Consider the following 25,544-nt stretch of genomic DNA (forward strand, 5'->3'; position numbering starts at 1 on the left):
CTGCAAGTAAGCTGAATGTGTGTTTCTCGTGGATGGGTATAAGCATTATGCATAGGTTCTCAAGATTTTGTTAAGAATAGTCATTTGAATCTTGCTAATTCTTGTTGTTTCACCTTTCACTAGGAGATTTATTGAATGTTTACTGTAATCTTTTCTTGGAGATAGGATATAGAAAATTATGCTTTCATTTGCAATAACATTGTTTCTATCTGTTTAGTTATTGTGTCAGGTAGAGACGATGTATAAAAATTATATAGAGGCTTCTATATGGCTGCTAAACTTTCAAATGCATTTTTCCTTTTGTTTTACTGGCTGTATTTCTTACTGGAACTGTACTATTTACTTCAGGGATGCTTTCCTGTTTTCAGTAGGCTTACATTCATAAGGCTTTTGTTTCGATTCCTACTTCTTGGGCTATTCATGTTGCTTTTCATGATTAGGACTTTTTTTCATATGTCATTTGTATGTATCTTAACTAATGACATGATCACATCATTGTGTCTAGAGAGGTTACTGAAACTCTGAAATAATATTTACATAGTATACGCTCTCTTTCTTCCTTCCCTCGGTAGAGACTGTATTAAGGATGAAGTTTGAAAGATATGGATAACCTTTTTTTCTTTCAGTTCTCAACAACAACTCGATGTTAAAAGTCTAATATAACAAATTCAACCAATGTGAATCCATGCTTCTCTAGCATTCCAGATGTTTGTGTCTGACGTAGTTGTGAAGATGAAGTCTTATGTTACAAGGTTAGGAGTGCTCAAGATGTTGAATTACTTGTTCTTCTTTTGCTGGAATGACTTTTTTTCTATGCTACCCCAAGACTAGTCTTCATTCACATGAGGTTTTGTGTAGTATGGCACCCTGTGGAACTCCAACAAATCTTGGTGTCACTATTACAGCATAAATGGTACTTGTCATGTTTTTGAAGTTAGAGAATAGAAATGAAAGTGTGTATCTATCTCTCTTCCTCCAATTCTTTAATATGTTTCTTGATATTCTCCTTCCCATTCAAAATCTGTATCAGAACAAGCCATGTAATTCAACTTATCTATAAAATCATCTTCATCATCAACCCCTAAGCTTGCATAAATTTCTTCTAATGGTATGCAAATTGTTCTGTGCCCAAAAAATAACTCCTCATCATAGTCTTGGTAAGATTGTATTTGCACTGGTTCCAGGTACTCTATCTTCTCACTTGTGTCCCACACATCCCCTTCTTGTCTACCTCTTCATAAAGCTTATAAAACTGATAAGTCATTTGTTCTAAATCATCTCCATTCACTATTATCACACCTTCTGGTATTCCTTCTGATTCAGTATCTGAATCTGAATCACTGAATCCAATCACTATGTTCTTTGGATTTTGCTCAATGTCATGTAAACTCTTGTCAGATGTTGATAACTCTGGCTCTGCATTTTGATCTAAGCCTATGTCACCACCATCTGTGTTTCTCAAATCAGTTTCAGGTAGTTTGTCATCACTAGGCTTTATACTTTCATTTTGAATAGGAAAACTCGATGGTATGTGTAGCAGTCCACCCCTAGTTATGGGCAAGGGGACCAGTTGGTATGTACAGATTGCCTTAGAAGAGAGGATGCTCAGTCTTGAGCATGTTCAGTATTGCACATGGTTGGGAAAGCCTGACCTTTGACCCCAGCTTCTCCCAGGATAGGCAGGAACACAGGTTTCTTTGTGCTCACCTGGTTAAGAGAAACCACACCTGGCTTTGGGCCAGGCTCCATCTATAATCTTTCTCTATCATCTCTCCAACCTGTGTGGTATTGAATCTGGATCTCTGGACTGGTAAAAGCCTTCGGAAGGGTCCTTTGATCAGAGCTTGGCTGTGGCTCCTTGGTAATTAATAAAGACTCATTCCTGCCACCTCATATCTCTACTTCGACTCCATCATCCCCCTTGTGGTATCTAAAACTTCTATCCTTTCTCTATCTTCCTACCTTAAAGCTTCCCTCTCCCCTCTGAGGAAGCTTTATCTGGCGCCCTTGTGGCTTTCAACCCTTTATTTTGCACAGCTGGTAGGCAGGGCACACCCCCTGACACGAGGGAAAACAAAAGAAGGATTGGCGATGACGAGGGTCTGAGGGAGTTTTCCGATTCTCTTGGCCAAGAACACTAAGTCTTCCTCTGCTCGAGGTGGGTCACTCCTCTGAACCCTGCTCGACTCTTAATGTCATTGCTTGAGGGGGGAGGAAGGGAAGTCTCAAGAGCTTAATTGCCTGAGACTAAGATTGGAAAAATATCCACCACTAGTATGAGGTTTATGTTTATCTTCATTCTCATTTGACTGTGTAGAGATAGGAATATTTCCCTCTATTTCAGTATTTTCTTCTGGGAATAAGTTGGCATGTCTCCCTGCATCATCATTAGGATGTGTGCTTTCATATTGTCCCCCACTACAACATATATCTGTTTCCGCCTTTGTAGCTAAGGTGTTCATATCCACTGAATCATTATTCCTTTCTCTGCTACCCTCTGCCAGTTCCATATGTATCCCAGTTAATTCTTTTTGATTTGATTCATTCCCTGTGAAGTCTACACTCGAGATTGTATTCCCTAATACAATGGAACATGAACCTAAGTCACTGCTGTTGCTTTGGTCAGATACTCATTTGCCTGTTGGAATGTTGGCACCAACTGAATCCTTGATTGTTACTAAGCCTGCCATCCCATCCCCAGATTCAAATTTAACTGTAATGTCACCTCCAATGCTTTGAATAGGATAATTATTGTCAAAAATAATGTCAGCTCCATTTTCAGTTAGTTTTTCCTCATCTAAATCATTCATTGCTGGATGGAAACTATTAGCTTCTGGATTCAAATTAGATGTATTTTCTAAGGGTACCTGTGCCATAAAGCTATTTACAGAAATAACTGAGTTTGGTGGGAGGTCATCTGTGAACGGTCTCAAAACCTTTATATTTTCTTCTTCAGCAACAGTAACCTCTAGGGAATTGAAATTATGTGTCTCTGTATCAGTCACAAACTTTTGCTTGAGTTCTTATGACTTTTTCATCCTTTTTCTTTTGCATAATTCAATCCCATTATCTACTCTATACTGGAAAAAAGTTCTCGAGGAATGATCTGATTTCCTTTACAGACTTTTCCTGTCTAGTTACTGTACAACTGATTTCAAAGTCTTTCATCTCATTCACTATTTGAGATGTTATTTCCTCAATTTCTGCCTCAATTTCTTTACTCTGTGTCTTTTTCTTACTTTATTGAAATAGCTAACACTCACAGATTCACTTCTTTGCACTGAATTTTCACTGTTTCCCAACTTTTTTCTACTATTTTCAACTGCAGCCTCATTCTCCCTATTTCTTCTATCTCCATTTGTCACACTATCTATCTTATGGGCCTGGTTTCATAACTCTTTCCTAACCGTATCTGAGTATTTAGGCTTTGCTCCACAGAGAGTTCATTGCATTTTGCATTTCTTGCAAATCACTAGCTTGCTTTGAGGACTTTAATTTGCATTGTGAACAACAAGTAGACTTCTTGTGCCTAGTTTGTATATTTTCTGTATTCTTATTATTAATCTCATGTTTCTTCTTGAAAAAACAATTTCTAATCAAGTGACCTTTCCTGTGACAAAAGAAACATTCCCTAGTTTCTTTCTGCACTGGTCTTTCCATGTAACTAGGTTGCTTGTCATTAGCTGTTATATAAGTCCTAAGCATGTTCAGATTTTTTATTTCATCAATCTTCTTTTGTTTTAAAATTTTCTCAGTCAGTGCAAACTTGTCCTTCAGGTCCTGAACTTGTTTACTTTGTGCTGACTCATTCTCATGCAAGTAAGTTGATGCCTCTCTCAATTCAATCAGAGACTGAATCATATTTGGGGAAATAGTGTTTGAAAAAAGTTTCCAAATTAGGTGAGCAACCCCTTGGAAATTGCCTATGGACATGGCAAGCCAACACTTCACTATCTGCTTCTAGACCTAAGATGTGTAATAATTAAAATAGTTGGTTGTCATAAACGGTAGTAATTAAAATAGTGGAAGATATAAATTGTAGTAGATATAAGAGTGGATGAGTAAGTTGTGACCACAGAAAATATGTTTCCACTATAGTGTCTTGTTTTTAAATCAATATATAAGGTGGTCGCCAAGGAAATATTCCCAATTATTAGAATATACCCAAGTCAGCTGGGTTTTATAGAGATTTTAATTAATACAAATGAGGAATTAAAGAAAAGGAGAGAAAGAGAGGAAAAGGAAATAATGAGAAAGGGATAAGCTGGCCCTGGCCAGTCCTGGCCAACCCAGGCCTAAGCCCTAAGAGAAAAGATCAGTCAGTCCTTAATCACTCACCACAAGATCTGTCCAAGCAAGGATTCTAGTGACATCAGGCCAGCTCCATCTCAGCTGACTTCACCAGCTCAATCCTGAATCTGAATGTTTCCTGAATGAATCTGAGCTCCTATTTAAAGGGCATTTTCTCCTATGTCACCTCCCCAAGTCCTTATATCTCCCAATCACAGTAGATGTTTTTCAAAGGACAGACCATTCTTAGTCCACACGTAAGAAGGTGTACATTTTTGAGTAATTCACACCAGGAAAGATCTGAGTAAGTTTCTCAGCTCTTTGTTCCTTGTAAATTCACAAGTTGCTTGACCTTTACAGGTACTTATCTTAAGAACTTTTTGCCTTATTATAAGTATGGGTTTAAGTACTTTTCATTGTTCAGAAAAGAGTTTACAATTTTATCTTCCCCTAGGGCAGACTTAAGTAGGTGAAGTAGAGTTCTCACATTCCTGATCTAAGTAGAGTTCACTGCCCAAATGGGGAATGGTCTTAATCCAATCTTATGAAGTAGGGTCTGAAAAATTTTAAGGTTCACAGATGGAATCTGCCATCTCTGACAATGTATGTGGCAGGATGTTCCCCTTTATCCTGCAAGATCTTGTCAAACCTAGCCTATGCATTAGGTTTTGAACAACATAGTTTTATGACCTGTAGCAAATCTTGCCTACATTTTCCAAGATATGACATGCAAGTAGGATTAGAAAAGTCCATGTTAGACAGTGTGGGAGAGACTAGGAATAGATCAACACCTCACACCCTACACCAAGATAAATTCAAAATGAGTGAGTGACTTAAACATAAAGAAGGAAACCATAAGTAAATTGGGTAAACATAGAATAGTATACATGTCAGACCTTTGGGAGGGGAAAGGCTTTAAAACCAAGCAAGATATAGAAAGAATCACAAAATGTAAAATAAATAATTTTGACTACATCAAACTAAAAAGCTTTTGTACAAACAAAACCAATATAACTAAAATCAGAAGGGAAACAACAAATTGGGAAAAAATCTTCATAGAAACCTCTGACAAAGGTTTAATTACTCATATTTATAATGAGCTAAATCAATTGTACAAAAAATCAAGCCATTCTCCAATTGATAAATGGGCAAGGGAAATGGATAGGCAGTTCTCAGATAAAGAAATCAAAACTATTAACAAGCACATGAAGAAGTGTTCTACATCTCTTATAATCAGAGAGATGCAAATCAAAACAACTCTGAGGTATCACCTCACACCTAGCAGATTGGCTAACATAACAGCAAAGGAAAGTAATGAATGCTAGAGGGGATGTGGCAAAATAGGGACATTAATTCATTGCTGGTGGAGCTGTGAACTGATCCAACCATTCTGGAGGGCAATTTGGAACTATGCCCAAAGGGTGCTAAAAGAATATCTACCCTTTGACCCAGCCATAGCACTGCTGGGTCTGTACCCCAAAGAGATAATGGACACAAAGACTTGTACAAAAATATTCATAGCTGCGCTCTTTGTGGTGGCCCAAAACTGGAAAACGAGGGGATGCCCATCAATTGGGGAATGGCTGAACAAACTGTGGTATATGTTGGTGATGGAATACTATTGTGCTAAAAGGAATAATAAAGTGGAGAAAGTCCATGGAGACTGGAACAACCTCCAGGAAGTGATGCAGAGCGAGAGGAGCAGAACCAGGAGAACATTGTACACAGAGACTAATACACTGTGGTATAATCGAACGTAATGGACTTCTCCATTAGTGGCGGTGTAATATCCCTGAACAACTTGCAGGGATCCAGGAGAAAAAAACACCATTCATAAGCAAAGGATAAACTATGGGAGTGGAAACACCGAGAAAAAGCAACTGCCTGAATACAGAGGTTGAGGGGACATGACAGAGGATAGACTCTAAATGAACACTCTAATGCAAATACTATCAACAAAGCAATGGGTTCAAATCAAGAAAACATCTAATGCCCAGTGGACTTACGCGTCGGCTATGGGGGGTGGGGGGAGGAAAAGAAAATGATCTATCTCTTTAACGAATAATGCTTGGAGATGATCAAATAAAATATATTTTTAAAAAAAAAAAAGAAAAGTCCATGTTGATCCTTTGCTCTACAGCTGGCCAGCTAGTCAAATTGCTATCAGATCTTGTCTTCTCCAAAAATTGTATCTTCATGGGGGCTGAACAGTTCTGACAATAGGAAATCTATATTTTCAAAATCTGGACCAAAGATCCTGAAAGCCCGTTTAAGCTCCTTCTGATAATTGAAAGGATTCTCTACAAATTTAGGGAAACTGCTCCTTATGGATTCAAGTTCCTGTGTGGAGAATTGTCTATGGGCTTTGGAGTGGATCACACCAGCATTACTGGACAATTTGGTGACCTCTTTTAATGGACAGATTTTCTCAGGGTCACCATCAGGTTTGTTCTCATGGTCACCTTCATTTTCCTGAGGTACACTTTCTATATGTTCATTGTCCTTGCCCACAACCAGATCCAGCCCTTTTTCCTTAATTTCTCAAACATCGCCTTAATCATGCCTTCTAGGTTGTTATCAATAGCCATAATCTTCTCTGCTTTAAGGGGAACCACAAATCTAAAGATCTTTTTAACTTGGGTCAGAGTCTGCAGGACAACCATAAAGATCACGTACACTTGACCCAGAACTTGCCAGATTACCAGTTCATTTTGGAATGGCAACTGCAAAACGGACATTGTTATGTTGCCAACATAATCAATAGTTTCCACTGCCATATGGTTTACTCTGCTATACAATATGTGGTAAACCCCAAAATAGGCAATTACAGCCACAATCACAACTCCAGAAATAACTTGTCTAAACCTTGTTTCCCTCTTATTCTACTCTGCCTGTAAAAGGATTGTGGGGTTCAGTCAAACTTTGAGGTGCCAATTGTAATAAAATGATTATCTGTGGAAACTATTTCTGGTTGTAACAACTGAATACTCCGGCTGACAAGAGAGTTGCTAACGGAAACCTTCAGGAATGCCTATTTGTTATGGAGCTAGAAGTACTTCTGAGAGACAGATGGAGAGATATAGAGAGATGCCGAAATGCTGCTAGAGGGGTTGCTCTGGGCTCCCTATTGATCCCTAATGACTAGTAAATCAAACTATTTTCTACCCTCCACCCTTCCAGTCTTCTACCCTAAGCCTTCCTGCCACCCTTTCCCCTCCCCTAGTCTTAGTCAGTCACCTTTCTATATAACTCAAAGGTGAACTGAGAGGTTTAGAGAAGATACTCTTGCTCTCTTTCTCAGGTAAAAAGGTTTATTGGAAAAGATTGGACAGAATGGAAATTGAAGGTGAGAGGGATAGGAGTGACCCTAATCTACAAGAATTAGGAGGGTGTGGGAAATGTCAGTCCAGCCACAGCTGTGAATCAGGGACAATCAGAGAGTTTGGAGGACAAGTATCTTTCTTCTTTTCTTCTTTCTTTAGTCAGATAATCTCTGCTTGAGTAACTCAAGTTGAGACTCTGTCAAAAGCCACAGAGGTCTCTCTCTCTGCCTAAGTCAGGAAAAGCCAGAGAAGCCAGAAGAGGTTTCCTTTTGGTCAGGAACCCAGAGAAAAGGCTTCTCCCTTGGTCAGTAACCCCCAAAGAGAGAGAATCAGTTCCTCCCTTTGGCCAGCTCCAACTGCCTCCTCCTGGGAACATTCTGTTTGGAATCTTCCCCTTGATTGACAGACAGGTCCTTCACCTTGGTCTGCATGCCTGGCTTGTCCACAAAATCCTCTTCCTTCATGCCTCTTCCATAGAATGCAGAAGTAAGTTTAGAACAGCCTAATAATGTTGCATTCCTGACTCCTAAAGAGATCAAAAGCAGGGTAATTCAGTATGGAATGAAGCTGCCAACACCTAGGAGCTGCTGGACAAGATCAGCAAGCAATCCCTAAGGCCAGATCATTGGTATCAATTGAATCTAAGCTTATTGTGGAAGATTTTCTTAACTTGAAAACTGCTATTTCAAACATTTTGCAAGGAACAAGCTAGAAAAAAATAAGGAAATCCATGTGCCCATTACCTATGAGGAAATAACTGGCACAGGGAAATTTAGAAGTCTTAATAGAGTAATTGTTATGTTTGGAACAGACCTTTAATCACATTGGGCTAGCTGGCATGACAAATCATAACTAAACAATGTAATGTTAAAGAGTTCTTTGAGGAGACAATTCCTCACAAAAGGGCTATAAGAACATGCCAAGACACAGAAATTTTAGTACTCAAGAATCCGATGGCAGCTCAATTTAAAAAAGAGGACACGTGTTTGCTTTACCTAACGCAAAGCTGGACATTTTAACTGATCATGTACCAAATGAAAGCCGAAATGGTCTCCTGAATTTTTCAAAGAATGTCCCACATAACAGCATTGGGTCACACCATATCTACTGAGACCACAGGCCTAAATAAAATTTAAACATTGGCAAAATAATCCTGAGCTACTTTGAAATTCAGGACCCCAAAGAAAAGGCTCTTGATTCCAAAAAAAGTTAAAACAGGCAGAAATGTTGCTCTCAAGCAAATAGCCAGAGCAATGGGCTTTTCTTTATCAGCAAAGCTCAGTGCAATTTTTGCATATCAAAAGGGGATCTGGGAGACTATTATAAATTTCTTTAAAACAGTCCCAGAGAATCCATGGTGACTATTGCTTAAAGGCAAAAGTATCATTCCTCACAATTTACAAACTTTAAACATTGTTAGGGAGAGATACAAATCACAACTAAAGTTTTTCACATTTTTGCAATTTGTCATTAAAAAAAAAAGTGTACACCTGATTTTTTTTAAACAGATCTTTGCTAAAAGATGGAGTTACTGTGAAGTCAAATTTCAAACCAAATAGCTCAAATTTATATTGGACACGGCAAATTAGAAAGAAATATCTGATTATATTTCTTTATAGGGAAAGTAAAATTTTTTTCTGATATTTTTCATATCCGTAGCCTCTTTGGACAAGAGATACTTTATCTGTAATGAATTTTAGGCTACATTTTAGTATAACTTTAGGTTAAGTATCATAGTGCAAATAGAATCTTTAAGGCTTTTAATTAGATATGAAGCTACATTGGATGGTCCAGTCACATGACTTGCTTCTAAACCTATTTGGATCTTAAAAAGAAAATTACTCCAGCAGACTAATAAAATTAATCCTGCCACATGATGACAAGCCTAAATTGGTCTATGCTTCAGAGAAATTTCAAATGTATCCAAATTTTAAATATGTAGGGACAATTGTTTTTAAACAGGACATGAGGTCACCAAGAATAGAAATAAGGAGAAATGGTTTAAGAAACTTGAATGATTTTCAGAAACTTTATATGAGGCACATTGACAAAGGCATTTAAAAAAAATTAAGCACAGGAGAGTTGGTATAATCATTAGTTACTTTAAAAGAAAATTTTGTACTCTCCTAAACTAGAAAACTTCAACTGAGGCTAAGAAAGAAATGCAAAAACTTGATACAACTTTATCCAAAAGCAAATTATTTACAATTAATCATTCTCAAACTGATGTAGCCTCAATTTTAAAGATAAGACACACTCTCATTGATGCATGGCATCAGAGAGGACACATTATTGGATGGATTCAAATTTTTAACCAGTAATTATTTATTAACTTTATTAATTAAGTTATTAACCAGTAGAGTTATTTATTAGTTGTTTAGAATTGACAGAACTACTACTTACTCAAATGACAAACATTGGTTAGTCTAAACCCAATGACAGGAATACAACTCCAAATGTTATTTGTACAGTATCGATCTTGGCAATTGAATTTTGCAAAGTTTATAGGTAAAATTGATAATCCTATTCCTAGTACCAAAATCTTCTAAGTTATGAATTTATATATAATTGTTTAAAAAATAATAATATCATTGCGCCTTGTTGATAATGCTGTGAATACTTTCACTGCATCAAATCAGGAAAAAGCAGAAGCTCTATATCAGACAGTCCTGTAATATTGGTGCATGCACAGTATAGTTTTTTTGCAGAAAGCAGAGTGGACTGCAGTTAGACACATGCTTAAGATCATAGCACAGACTTGTGAAATCATATGTGATTCATTGCATGTTGTTTATATGGTTATTTGTTTTAAAGATATGAATATTAAACTAATGCAAGATATAGAACTTGTTCTGTAATTTCACATCACAATGAATACTATCTTGCAAAGTCTAAGTGAAAATTTTATAACACACATTTACTCTGGCATGAACCTCCCTTGACCTATCTATGAGGGAATTTCAAAAGTAAATGGACTAGCTGCCAATGCTTTTCAGCAAGCAGATAATTCGCACTCACTACCATATCAGAGTGCCAGATCTATTGAACCTCAATATTCTATGCAAACAAGTGAAATTACTTGGCAGTGCAAATTTTGTGGATTATATAATGTCATTCCTTCACTTCAAAGAGGTAACTGCAGAATTTTAAGAACTGCACAATTTTGGCAAAGGGATGCATTACAATATGCTCCTGTTGTAAAAATTGAAAAATAATATGTGATTGGAGATAATTACTCTCATGATGTATGAGCTAAAGCTCAAAATGAAGAAGTATGCAAAGTTATTGCACATCTTTTAAATAATCTTGCACATTTGGCCATTCCAAAACAGTTTTAAAAAATTGGAATAACAGTGCTTCACCAGCAATACATGGGCTAAGTTGGATAAATCATGAAACACCTCTCATAAGACTGATATCCCAGAAAATTCTTAAAAACAAGCAATTGGAGAAAGAGCTCAAAGAAACTTAAAAGCCCAAATTCAAACGCAAAAAGGATATATTTTCAGTCACTTTTTAACTGAGTAAGACCCAATAAGTCTTTCATTTGGGGTCGAGATTTTGCTTCTATTTTGGCAGATACCAGAAATCTATGGAAGAAAACCAAAGTCATCAAGCATTTTCAAAGAAAGCCAGTCCAGAGAGAGGAGTAAGCAGATGTCTGTACAGCATGAACCACAGCACAACACCGAGGCCAGACACCAGAAAAAACAGCAGATGAACAAACAAGGCGCAACCATTGACTTAGGGACAGGTCTAATGCACTATCCACACAGATGAACTTTTACTGAGAGGCAGTTTACCTACAGAAGAATATCATTAATTTGCTTACAGACATTCTATTCTAAAAGTATATGCATATTTGTTAAGATCAATTCTTCTCATGTACCTGAAGACTTCAAATGGTATTTGTACAATATGTAATATTGGTAAACAATCTTCAATCTTTTGAGCCATTACTGACTTTATTGAAAGAGCCCTATACCACAAAGTCAGGGTTTCTAGACATGTCTAAGATCCTGTATAACCGTAGATTTTAAACCTTTGATTTAATTCCCCAGAAGTCCTTAGTATTTCCCCAAATTCCCTATAATCTCTCCTGTGTCTCCACATTGGTGAGATCATGTTACTGGTATTTAAGTGGATGTATGTACCACCCAGGCTCTCTCTTTGACCTGCGACTAGGCTGAATTCAGGCAGCTCTTTTGCTTTAGCAAAAATAAATTAATAAAACTTTATAAAATATAATATTTAGTCATTGTATATTAATTTTAATCTTTACATTTTTTGGTCTGGCGGTGGGGTGTGTCTGCACTCCTGCCCCATCCTGCCATCTGCCACTGCCTGCTGTTTCTCCAGCTCATCTGCTTGAGCCAGAAATCCTCACCACTCTCTACCCAGCTTGGAACCTCTTTTTGCCAAGTCCAGACCTGCCTCAAGAGCCTGCCAATCTCAGCCATTTTTTTTCCCATAGAGAGTGACATATGAAAATCTTTCCACCCCAATCCCTTTCCACATTCCACTTGAGTTTTTCTAGCCTGCCATAGCCATTTTTCAGTGTGGAGAAAAGAACCCCACACCTAATTTTCAAGCAGATCTTTTTTTTTTTTAAGCTGATCCTGGACTTCTAGTTTGGAAGGGTATTAGTCTGTTTTGGGAAATAAGCCTGTTTTTTCCCCCTTCTTTCTCTTGATCCCAAACACCAAGGAACAGTACTTTTTCTATCATATGCAAATATGCTATTGTTTTCCCTCGAAGTTTTGCCCCTAGGGAGGAGGTGAAAGACCAATACTTTTCCAAGCCTCCTAACTAATTCCTTTTCGTTCTGCCTTTTTTTTAAAACCCTTACCTTCTGTTTTGGAGTCAATACTGTGTATTGGCTCGAAGGCAGAAGAGTGGTACGGGCTAGGCAATGGGGGTCAAGTGACTTGCCCAGGGTCACACAGCTGGGACGTGTCTGAGGCCAGATTTGAACCTAGGACCTCCCATCTCTAGGCCTGGCTCTCAATCCACTGAGCTACCCAGCTGCTCCTGCCTTTTTCTTTTTTTTGAAAAAAAAAAAAGCTATTCCAAAACATTCTTCAAACTCTCAAAGAACAGTCTGATTTAGAGCTAGCAAGCATATATTGACTCTACTTGAGTTTCTTACTAGCAGCTTGTATTTTCATTGCCTATTGCCCATTCTGCTTACTTCCCCTCAAGAATATGTAGTAAGGGTCAAGATGGCGGCTTAGAGAAAGCTAAAGTTCAGATCTCCGGAAACCCGTCTGGACCGATCTCAAACTATAGGCTCCTAGGATGCTGAAATTCAAAACGATCAACAGCATAGACCCTGGGAATCCTCCTCCTGGACCTGGACCTGGATCAAAAGGTATGGCCCCCTTCAAAAGCCAGAACCCGAGAACACTCGGACCTAAGGGGTAGGAGCGCAGAGTCCAAGGCTCCGGGAACCCGCAGCCCCTCCCCCCTCAGAGAGCAGGGTCTTCTGAAACAACAGTAACCCTCAGGGCTGGCAAGACAGCCTCATGGGCTGGATCCTTCTATCCAAGTCTCAGTGAAAGTCACTGCCCTCGGAGCTCTGGGAAGCTGCGGCCCCTCCCCCCTCAGAGAGCAGGGTTGTCTGAAACAACAGAAACCCTCCGGGCAGCAAGACAGCCTCAGGGCCAGCTATTCTGAAGGCAACTTCCAGAAAGCTACCCGACCCAGTGGAGGGGGAACCCAAACAGCAGGGAAACAAAGAGAGCCAGGGGCGAAGTAACCCCCTGGCCAGATCCTTCCATTCCAGTTCCAGTGAAAGTCACTGCCTTAAGGCATACTCAGTTCAATTCAGGGAAAGCTCATAGAATGGACAATCTGCCCAGGACTAAAGCCTCTGAACACCAGACAGAGATAAGAAAAGCTAATCCTCCCCATTCAGAGATGGCAAACTCCACAGAAGCACAGAAGCCCCAAAATCCCAAGAAAAATAAGAAGAAAAGGGCGACTTTGGACACATTCTATGGAGCCAAAATACAAAATACAGAGGAGATAGAAGACGATACCCAAGAAAATGCTCCAAAACCTTCCAAAGGAAATGGAAACTCTCCACAAACCCATGAAGAATTTGAATCAGAAATGACCAAAAAGATGGAAGCCTTCTGGGAGGAAAAGTGGGAAATAATGCAAAAGAAATTCACGCATATACAAAACCGGTTTGACCAAACTGAAAAGGAAAACCAGGCTTTAAAGGCCAGAATCAGGCAACTGGAAGACAACGATCGCGTAAAAGAGCAAGAATTAATAAAGCAAAGCCAAAATACCAAGAAATTAGAAGAGAACATAAAATATCTCACTGACAAGGTGACAGATCTGGAAAATAGAGGGAGAAGAGATAATTTAAGAATAATTGGACTTCCAGAAAAGCCAGAAATAAACACCAAACTCGACATTGTGATACAAGATATAATCAAAGAAAATAGCCCAGAGATTCTAGAACAAGGGGGTAATACAGCCACTGACAGAGCTCACAGAACACCTTCTACACTAAACCCCCAAAAGACAACTCCCAGGAATGTAATTGCCAAATTCCAAAGCTCTCAAACAAAAGAAAAAATCCTACAGGAAGCCAGAAAAAAGACAATTTAGATATAAAGGAATGCCAATCAGGGTCACATGAGACCTTGCAAATTCTACTCTGAATGATCATAAGGCATGGAACATGATCTTCAGAAAGGCAAGAGAGCTGGGTCTTCAACCAAGAATCAACTACCCAGCAAAACTGACTATATACTTCCAAGGGAAAGTATGGACATTCAACAAAATAGAAGATTTCCAACTTTTTGCAAAGAAAAGACCAGAGCTCTGTGGAAAGTTTGATACCGAAAAACAAAGAGCAAGGAATACCTGAAAAGGTAAATATGAAGGAAAGGGGAAAGGAAAAAAATGTTATCTTCTTCTTTTACTCAAACTCTCTTCTAAAAGGACTACATTTATATCAATCTATGTATACTAACATGTGGGGAAAATATAATGTATAAATAGGGGATAAAGAAAGACCAAATAGAATAATCTTTCTCACACAAAGATTCACATGGGAAGGGGAGGGGAAGAAAACTCCTATAAGAAAGAGAGGAAGAGAGGGTTTTTTACTTAAACCTTAATCTCAGGGAAATCAACTCTGAGAGGGAAAAACATCCAGATCCATTGGGATCTTGAATTCTATCTTACCCAACAAGGGTAGGGAGAAGGGAAAACCAAGGGGGGGAGGGGGAGAGGGAAAACAAAAAGGAAGGGAAAGAGAAGGGGGAAGGGGAGGGAACAAAAAGGGAGGGACTAAAAAGGGAAACATCAAGGGAGAGGACAAGGGGGACTGATTCAAAGTAAATCACTGGACTAAAAGGTAGAGCCTAAGAAGAAAAGGTTAGAATTAGGGAAGGATATCAAAATGCCAGGGAGTCCACAAATGACAATCATAACTTTGAACGTGAATGAGATGAGCTCACCCATAAAACATAGACGAATAGCAGAATGGATTAGAATCCAAAACCCTACCATATGTTATCTTCAAGAAACACACATGAGGTGGGTTGACACCCACAAGGTCAGAATTAAAGGATGGAGTAAGACCTTCTGGGCCTCAACTGACAGAAAGAAGGCAGGAGGGGTAATCATGATATCTGATAAAGCCAAAGCAAAAATAGACCTGATCAAAAGGGACAGGGAAGGTAATTATATTTTGTTAAAAGGGACTTTAGACAATGAGGAAATATCATTAATCAACATGTATGCACCAAATAATATAGCACCCAAATTTCTAATGGAGAAACTAGGAGAATTAAAGGAAGAAATAGACAGCAAAACCATATTAGTGGGAGACTTAAACCAACCATTATCAAATTTAGATGAATCAAATCAAAAAATAAATAAGAAAGAGGTAAAAGAAGTGAATGAAATCTTAGAAAAATTAGAATTAATAGACATATGGAGAAAAATAAATAGGGATAAAAAGGAATACACCTTCTTCTCAGCACCACATGGCACATTCACAAAGATTGACCATACATTAGGTCACAGAAACATAGCACACAAATGCAGAAAAGCAGAAATAATGAATGCAGCCTTCTCAGATCACAAGGCAATAAAAATAATGATTAGTAATGGTACATGGAAAACCAAATCAAAAACTAATTGGAAATTAAACAATATGATACTCCAAAATCGTTTAGTTAAAGAAGAAATCATAGAAACAATTAATAATTTCATCAAGGAAAATGACAATGGCGAGACATCCTTTCAAACCTTTTGGGATGCAGCCAAAGCAGTAATCAGAGGTAAATTCATATCCCTGAATGCTTATATTAACAAAGTAGGGAGAGCAGAGATCAATCAATTGGAAATGCAAATGAAAAAACTCAAAAGCAATCAAATTAAAAACCCCCAGCAGAAAAGCAAACTAGAAATCCTAAAAATTAAGGGAGAAATTAATAAAATCGAAAGTGATAGAACTATTGATTTAATAAATAAGACAAGAAGCTGGTACTTTGAAAAAACAAACAAAATAGACAAAGTACTGGTCAATCTAATTAAAAAAAGGAAGGAAGAAAAGCAAATTAACAGCATTAAAGATGAAAAGGGGGACAGCACCTCCAATGAAGAGGAAATTAAGGCAATCATTAAAAACTACTTTGCCCAATTATATGGCAATAAATACACCAATTTAGGTGACATGGATGAATATATACAAAAATACAAACTGCCTAGACTAACAGAAGAAGAAATAGAATTCTTAAATAATCCCATATCAGAAAATGAAATCCAACAAGCCATCAAAGAACTCCCTAAGAAAAAATCCCCAGGGCCTGATGGATTCACCAGTGAATTCTATCAAACATTCAGAGAACAGTTAATCCCAATACTATACAAACTATTTAACATAATAAGCAAAGAGGGAGTTCTACCAAACTCCTTTTACGACACAAACATGGTACTGATTCCAAAACCAGGCAGGTCAAAAACAGAGAAAGAAAACTATAGACCAATCTCCCTAATGAATATAGATGCAAAGATCTTAAATAGGATACTAGCAAAAAGACTCCAGCAAGTGATCAGAAGGATCATTCACCATGATCAAGTAGGATTCATACCAGGGATGCAGGGCTGGTTCAACATTAGGAAAACCATCCACATAATTGACCACATCAACAAGCAAACTAGCAAGAACCACATGATTATCTCAATAGATGCAGAAAAAGCCTTTGATAAAATACAACACCCATTCCTATTAAAAACACTAGAAAGCATAGGAATAGAAGGGTCATTCCTAAAAATAATAAACAGTATATATCTAAAACCAACAGCTAATATCATCTGCAATGGGGATAAACTAGATGCATTCCCAATAAGATCAGGAGTGAAACAAGGATGCCCATTATCACCTCTATTTGACATTGTACTAGAAACACTAGCAGTAGCAATTAGAGAAGATAAAGGAATTGAAGGCATCAAAATAGGCAAGGAGGAGACCAAGTTATCACTCTTTGCAGATGACATGATGGTCTACTTAAAGAATCCTAGAGATTCAACCAAAAAGCTAATTGAAATAATCAACAACTTTAGCAAAGTTGCAGGATACAAAATAAACCCACATCAATCATCAGCTTTTCTATATACCTCCAACACAGCTCAGCAGCAAGAACTAGAAAGAGAAATCCCATTCAAAATCACCTTAGACAAAATAAAATACCTAGGAATCTACTTTCCGAGACAAACACAGGAAGTATATGAACACAACTACAAAACACTCGCCACACAACTAAAACTAGACCTGAACAAATGGAAAAACATTAACTGCTCATGGATAGGACGAGCCAATATAATAAAAATGACCATCCTACCCAAACTTATTTATCTATTTAGTGCCATACCCATTGAACTACCAAAATACTTCTTCACTGATTTAGAAAAAACCATAACAAAGTTCATTTGGAAAAACAAAAGATCAAGGATATCCAGGGAAATAATGAAAAAAAAAACACATACGATGGGGGCCTTGCAGTCCCTGACCTAAAACTATATTACAAAGCAGCAGTCATCAAAACAATTTGGTACTGGCTAAGAAACAGAAAGGAAGATCAGTGGAATAGACTGGGGGAAAGCGACCTCGGCAAGACAGTATACGATAAACCCAAAGATCCCAGCTTTTGGGACAAAAATCCACTATTCGATAAAAACTGCTGGGAAAATTAGAAGACAGTGTGGGAGAGACTAGGTATAGATCAACACCTCACACCCTACACCAAGATAAATTCAAAATGGGTGAGTGACTTAAACATAAAGAAGGAAACCATAAGTAAATTGGGTAAACACAGAATAGTATACATGTCAGACCTTTGGGAGGGGAAAGGCTTTAAAACCAAGCAAGATATAGAAAGAATCACAAAATGTAAAATAAATAATTTTGACTACATCAAACTAAAAAGCTTTTGTACAAACAAAACCAATATAACTAAAATCAGAAGGGGAACAACAAATTGGGAAAAAAATCTTCATAGAAACCTCTGACAAAGGTTTAATTACTCATATTTATAATGAGCTAAATCAATTGTACAAAAAATCAAGCCATTCTCCAATTGATAAATGGGCAAGGGACATGGATAGGCAGTTCTCAGATAAAGAAATCAAAACTATTAACAAGCACATGAAGAAGTGCTCTACATCTCTTATAATCAGAGAGATGCAAATCAAAACAACTCTGAGGTATCACCTCACACCTAGCAGATTGGCTAACATAACAGCAAAGGAAAGTAATGAATGCTGGAGGGGATGTGGCAAAGTAGGGACATTAATTCATTGCTGGTGGAGCTGTGAACTGATCCAACCATTCTGGAGGGCAATTTGGAACTATGCCCAAAGGGCGACAAAAGAATATCTACCCTTTGACCCAGCCATAGCACTGCTGGGTCTGTACCCCAAAGAGATGATGGACACAAAGACTTGTACAAAAATATTCATAGCTGCGCTCTTTGTGGTGGCCCAAACCTGGAAAACGAGGGGATGCCCATCAATTGGGGAATGGCTGAACAAACTGTGGTATATGTTGGTGATGGAGTACTATTGTGCTAAAAGGAATAATAAAGTGGAGAAGTTCCATGGAGACTGGAACAACCTCCAGGAAGTGATGCAGAGCGAGAGGAGCAGAACCAGGAGAACATTGTACACAGAGACTAATACACTGTGGTATAATCGAACGTAATGGACTTCTCCATTAGTGGCGGTGTAATGTCCCTGAACAACTTGCAGGGATCCAGGAGAAAAAAACACCATTCATAAGCAAAGGATAAACTATGGGAGTGGAAACACCGAGAAAAAGCAACTGCCTGAATACAGAGGTTGAGGGGACATGACAGAGGATAGACTCTAAATGAACACTCTAATGCAAATACTATCAACAAAGCAATGGGTTCAAATCAAGAAAACATCTAATGCCCAGTGGACTTACGCGTCGGCTATGGGGAGTGGGGGGGAGGAAAAGAAAATGATCTATGTCTTTAACGAATAATGCTTGGAAATGATCAAATAAAATATATTTTAAAAAAAAACACTAGAAAGCATAGGAATAGAAGGGTCATTCCTAAAAATAATGAACAGTATATATCTAAAACCATCAGCTAATATCAATTGCAATGGGGATAAACTAGACGCATTCCCAATAAGATCAGGAGTGAAACAAGGATGCCCATTATCACCTCTACTATTTGACATTGTACTAGAAACACTAGCAGTAGCAATTAGAGAAGAAAAAGAAATTGAAGGCATCAAAATAGGCAAGGAGGAGACCAAGTTATCACTCTTTGCAGATGACATGATGGTCTACTTAAAGAATCCTAGAGATTCAACCAAAAAGCTAATTGAAATAATCAACAACTTTAGCAAAGTTGCAGGATACAAGATAAACCCATATAAATCATCAGCTTTTCTATATACAACCTCCCGGCCCGCGAGAGGTTGCAAGGAGAGAAGATAGAAACAGGGTAGAAGTTTTAGATCCCACGAAGGGCGAGCCGACTTTAGAGATGTAAATAATCGAGTCAGTAAACAATTATCATTTTTCGGGAGCCACAGCCTGCTCTGACCACTGGGCGTTACTATCCAGGCTATCCCACCCAATGGTCTCAATTTAACACTGCACTGGTCAGAGGATAATGCTAGCTCAGTAGGAAAGGAGATCAGAAACTAAAGGAGGTAGATAATGCTAGGTATTAGCATTAGAAGAAAGAGAGAGAGAGGAAGGAAGGCAGGCCGGGCCTAAAGACCAGGCCTCAGGGAGAAAGATAGAGAGGAGAGAGAAAGGGGAGAAGATGCTCCTTTGCAAACCTGTCGGTGTCCTCCAAGTGGGCGGGCTGGCTGTGGCTTGCTCATTTTATTCTCTTTGATATACAAATGAGCTCAATACATATTGAACAGTTACATGATACCTCAATACATATGGATGAGTTACCTGGGGTATTGCCATTGGATAATGCAACTTATGACAAGGTGAAGGTGGGGTTATTATCCTCGGGAGAGTGAGACAAAGGAAAGCCAGGTTTCGCGCCTAAACTTCAGCCATGCTGGCAATAGAGCTCATTGCCATGCGCAGGATGGCCATGTGCTCACTCACAATCCTTGTCTCCCCATAGTGTCTATGGGCTGGACTGCTACATCTCCCCCTTTTTGTTTTACACACAAATGAATAGTGTAATATCAAAACGTAACTCAACACATGTTAAATATAAACACACTGGTGCACAATCACAACGATTCAAAGTGAGAAAACCAAACCAGATTATAAAACTCAAATATAAAATCAAGTGTGAACTTTCTTTCTATCTATCTGCTTAACAAAATAACTATATAAGATATAAAAATGTCAAAAAGAAAAATAATTTCCATAACACTGATCCTGGTTTCATGAGGTAGAAGTTCTCTGTCTGACAAGATAGGTGCTTCAGTTAACCACGTCACTCTTCACCAGTCAGAACCATGAGAAGCTGTCAGATCTCATCATGATTAGCAAAACTGACCTCCTCTGGACCCGAAGGATAACTGCTTTCCTTCTTTTGAACTGATTCTGCATCTTTGGGATCTATTCGCTCTCACTGCCAGATGCCTGCCACCTAAGAAACTGGTTGGAAGGACGATGCCAGGACATCCAGTGACTGAGGGCGTCAGTGTGCTGTCTCTGCATTCCCCAACCTCAAACATCCATTTCACATGGAAAATGCATTACCGTGGCTTAGGCTGTCCGGTCCATAATGAAAGATTCATTATGATTCCCGTTGCATGCAATCAGACATCACTCTCCAGAATGGTCAACTGAAAATTAACAATTGCTGCCATGTTCTCATCTTTACCGACTGTAAGATGACTGTAATTTTAGAAATCTTTGCACCTTCATAATTCTGGATCAGAGCATTAACAGTACCTTCTTTGTACTCAAAGTTCTGGCATTAATAGTGTAAAAGAAAAAATCAAGGTTGATCAATCAAAAGTGACTTTAAAAAGTGTCCTCTAAAGATATAAATACTGATCTTAGAGAAAAATACTGATCTCTATAAGATTCCTCTCCCTTTTCTTTTTGTTTGTGTGTTGGGAGAGATCCCTTTAAAGAAAAACATCCTCTCTGAACAATTCAGGAGGGACAGACATGTGACATAGCAAACATGCCTTCACATACTCAGTATATAGCAAAGATTGGAATGCAAAATATCATGATACTCTGGTCTTTCATAGATTGGTCGTGTTCAATTCAACATTTTCAGGCACCAACTGCCGAGTGTGATAAGACCGTGCCAATTCTGGCAGTATGCCTTGAATATAGGCTCTGTTTTTGCAGCTTCTGCTGCAAAGTATAATCAAACCAATAGCCAGTAATATGAACAAAATGATAGTACCAATGCTGGTTAAGTTAGCTCTACCAAACCAATTTTGGGGATGCAGGGAAGATAAAGTTGCTTTCCAATTTGAAGCTATGTTTGCAGCCTCATTCTCATATACAATTTGGTCTAATCTGTTGATCTGCTGTTGCAACTTAATAATGTCCAAAGTGCTGTTTTGACTGCCCCAAGCACCCTTGATGTGCTGAACGACCAGCTGCCATTCATATGACACATTATCATATGGCAACGGAGTAATACAATAACCCGTTTGATTGTAATGACAGGGATAAGTAATTCTTGTGTGTAAAGCTTCAACCTCTTTACCTAACCAAAACACAGCATCTTTTAAACTGTCCAACTCATCTCTGTAAGCTAAGTCAATACTCTGCTGAGTGTGCCATAATTTGGAAGCGTTAGACACCACTTCCTGTATGAACTCATGATTCTGGATAGAGGAAGTTAATGCCAATGTTGCCGTGGTTAGTGATGTGATCATGGCAATTACTGAGACTACGGCTCCTATAACTTCCAAGACCATTCTCTTGGGCCTATGTATAACCATGTTAAATGCCTTTTGAACAATGTGCACAGTAGGCGTAGATGCCCACGTCTCTGTCAAGTTGACAGGTACCCACATTAAAGGCGGATGATACATAATAGCAACATGTGAATCTTGGTTTTTAGGACTAAGGCATTGATGTAGGCGGCATTTTGTGCAGTTGATCTCATATAGACCTTGGTCATTTTTAAAAATTCGAAGGCTGTTACCCACTAGCATTACATAAGGAGCAAAAACACATGCAGTGACATTGATGTGACTGTCATACTCAAGATCAAGTCCTGAGTTCTTCACCTTGACCTTAAACTTGTATATCGGCTGCGTGGCAGCCACTATCTTCCACTGCGTGTTCTGTATAGGACCTGCTTCAATAACAAGTCTAGAACCAGCCATGTCCACTTCTAGTAAGTCCTCAAGTTTCTGAAAATCCTGACATGGCAGGTGCCATTTCTCATAGTCAGTGTATTTGTCTAATCGCGTCAGTTGTTCAGAGCGACCACAACGTAACCTGGGTGCCCAATTGTAGATGTTAAAGTCTATGGTTGCCGGCATCTTAACCTTTCTGGGAACTCGGACAGAACAATCTGTCCATGGCAACTCCTTTTGTACCGTACCTATCTGATTTGGACATAGGTACTTGTTAGCCGGGTGTTTAGATTGGAACGCCTTACGTGGTGACTCATCTCCCATTCCTATCACACCCATGCCAACCCCTACATAACTGTTGTCAGTGGCATTTTTGACAATCCACGCTTGATGTCTGCGTGGTACACAGAAAGAATTACCAATAAACGAATTTCTAAAAGATATACAAAATGGAGGATACACAGTAGATCCTGAATAATTGTACAGAGCCCCTTCAGACTCTAGAGGAACACGTTTGGCTAGAATAGGGTGTGGTAGCCAGTCCGTGTTGTTAACATATACCAGAGGGGGCTTGTCCATCCAAGTTAACATTCTCAAAATGGGAGGTTTGGGCACGATGGACCAGTAGACTTCAGCATGACCGATGTTCAGCAAAGTCAAAATAGTGAATATTATCAGAGTAAATGTAATGTCAGTGTTCAGAGTGCGTGCATTCACCAGTAATGCCTTCGATCCCGGTGCCCTGCGCTTGACCATCAGGTAGCTGACTGGAGACAGCAGCGATGCTCGTCTGCTTCTCATCCTGGTCTCGGGCAGCCGGTGCGGTGCTAGACTGGTGAGCCTGTTGCTCTGCTCCCCTTGCATCTGGAAGCGGTCCCTTCCATGGTTTGAGGTGCTTGCTGGGAGTCCAGATCTCTCCATTATCTGTGGAAATACAAGCATAGCCTCGACCCATTGTTATTAGTCTGTTCGGACCTCTATAATCTTTGTCTCCTGGCAATCTCCAAAAAACCCAGGGCTGCTGCACCGTGTCCATTGTATCATGACACTCAAAATGCGTCTGCATAGGTGTAGCATTCAGCCCTTCTGGGATGGAGAAATGATTGAGAGTTAAAAGTACCATCCTTAACAATTTGTTAGGAATAATAGGTTTGGGTTTGGAGATATCACCCTCATAAATTGTCAGGTACTCTCCTTTTTGTTTTTGTATCTGGTTCTTGAGAGTCCTGTTAGCTCTCTCCACTATTGCTTGACCAGTGGAGTTACCTGGAATTCCAGTTTTATGGTTTATATTCCACAATTTGCAAAATTCTGCAAACCTTTTGCTGGTGTATGCAGTACCATTGTCAATTTTTATCTGATTTGGAATGCCCAAATGAGCAAATGCTTCCAGCAAGTGTGCAATGACATGAGAAACATTTTCTCCCGTTTGTGCTGTGGCCCATATGACCCTTGAGTATGTGTCATTTGCCACATGCACATACTTCCACCTTCCAAAAGGAGCATATTGAGTCACATCCATCTGCCAAAGCTGGTTAGCTTTGAGGCCTCGAGGATTAGCTCCTGGAGGAAGAGGTGTAGAGGAGAACTGGGCACACGAGCTGCACTGCTGGATTATCTCCTGTGCCTGTCTTTTAGTAATGTCAAATTGGCATTTGAGAGATTTTGCATTTTGGTGCAATAAAGAATGTGATTTAACTGCTTCTTGAAAAGCAGATGCCACTAAGGTATCCACCTTAGCGTTTCCCTCCGAGAGAGGACCAGGGAGGTTAGTGTGTGCACGAATATGTGTTATAAAAAATTTGTTCTGCCTTTGCCATATCACCATCTGGGTGGTACGGAACAAGAGATATAACTCTTCATCAGGTACAGGTTTAATCTTTGCTGTTTCCAGAGAATTAACCAAATTAACCACATATAATGAATCACAGATTATATTACAAGCTTGTACTACATCCCTTAGTACACTGCGAACTGCAGCTAATTCAGCCTTTTGTGGAGAGCTATAAGTAGTGTCTAATAACATTGTGCTATCCTGGACTACAGCTCCTGCTCTCCCATGTTTTGATGCATCTGTAAAAACGTTCATAGCATCTACAAGAGGATGCATGGATGTCATTCTTGGAAAAATAATAGGAGTCAATTTTATATCTTATTAGCAGGAATGTGATTATCAATCTGCCCTGTATAATCTGCAAAAGCAATTTGCCATGGCAAAGACTGTGCAAATAAATTCTGAACTTGCTCTCTTGTTATGGGAACATGAATTGTACTAGGATCTATGCCAGTTAACTGTCTTGCCCTTTTTCTGATATGAGTTATCAGTAAAATGATAAGTTCTAGATAGCTAGTGAGGGATTTAGTTTGCTGATTGGCTAAGTGAATCCATTCTATGATGTGTTGACCCTGATGCAAAGCACCTGTGGGAGTATACCTTGTCTGTATAACAGATGCTATTAAGGGTAATGATGGATCAATTCTATACAATCTGGCTTTTGATGCAGCTTCTTCCACTGCCTTTAACTCCTCCTCCGCTTTGGGAGAAAGTGTTCTAGGGGATGATAAAGCAGTGTCTCCCTTTAAAGTGGCATAGAGGTTTTCTAACTGTCCTGTAGAGATTTTAAGAAAAGGTCTGAGCCAATTAATATCACCTAACAATTTCTGGAAATCGTTCAACGTATTCAGGGAATCTCTACGAATCTCAATTTTCTGTGGTCGGATCTCTTGATCATACACTAGCGTTCCTAGGTACTTGTAAGGGGGCGTGGTTTGAATCTTTTCCTTAGAGATCACCAGATTTGCCGCCATTAAAGCTTTGGTGGCGTCTGCGAGCAGTATCTCCACCTCGCCACTAGATGGCGCCGCTAACAGAATGTCATCCACATATTGGATTATGTGATATTTTGCGTGCTTATGTCTAACCTTTTCTAGGGCATTAGCTACATATTTCTGGCATAAACAGCTGCTTACACGCAAGCCCTGTGGCAGGCAGAGCCATTCGAATCTTTTGAAAGGCGTACTATAATTGATTGAGGGTACAGAGAACGCGATCTGTGACAATCTTGGGGGGACAGGCGGATATTGAAAAAACAATCCTTCAAATCTATAACT

General features: G+C 39.0%; 1 protein-coding gene across 1 annotated transcript; it reads right to left on the reverse strand.

Annotated features, from left to right (window-relative positions):
* Window positions 1-21,356: 21,356 nt before the first annotated feature.
* LOC107651081 (endogenous retrovirus group K member 7 Env polyprotein-like) lies at window positions 21,357-23,012 on the reverse strand. The gene has a single exon (XM_016429491.1). It carries the CDS (start codon window positions 23,010-23,012, stop codon window positions 21,357-21,359), a length of 1,656 nt encoding a protein of 551 aa, XP_016284977.1.
* Between the last annotated feature and the right edge of the window lie 2,532 nt (window positions 23,013-25,544).

Source organism: Monodelphis domestica, chromosome 1 (assembly GCF_027887165.1).
Source record: "Monodelphis domestica isolate mMonDom1 chromosome 1, mMonDom1.pri, whole genome shotgun sequence".
In the NCBI taxonomy this organism is placed as follows: domain Eukaryota; kingdom Metazoa; phylum Chordata; class Mammalia; order Didelphimorphia; family Didelphidae; genus Monodelphis; species Monodelphis domestica.

What these genes read in the sequence shown, in the direction of transcription:
- LOC107651081 (XM_016429491.1), bottom strand. Translation starts at nt 23,012, where the DNA reads ATGGACAAGCCCCCTCTGGTATATGTTAACAACACGGACTGGCTACCA.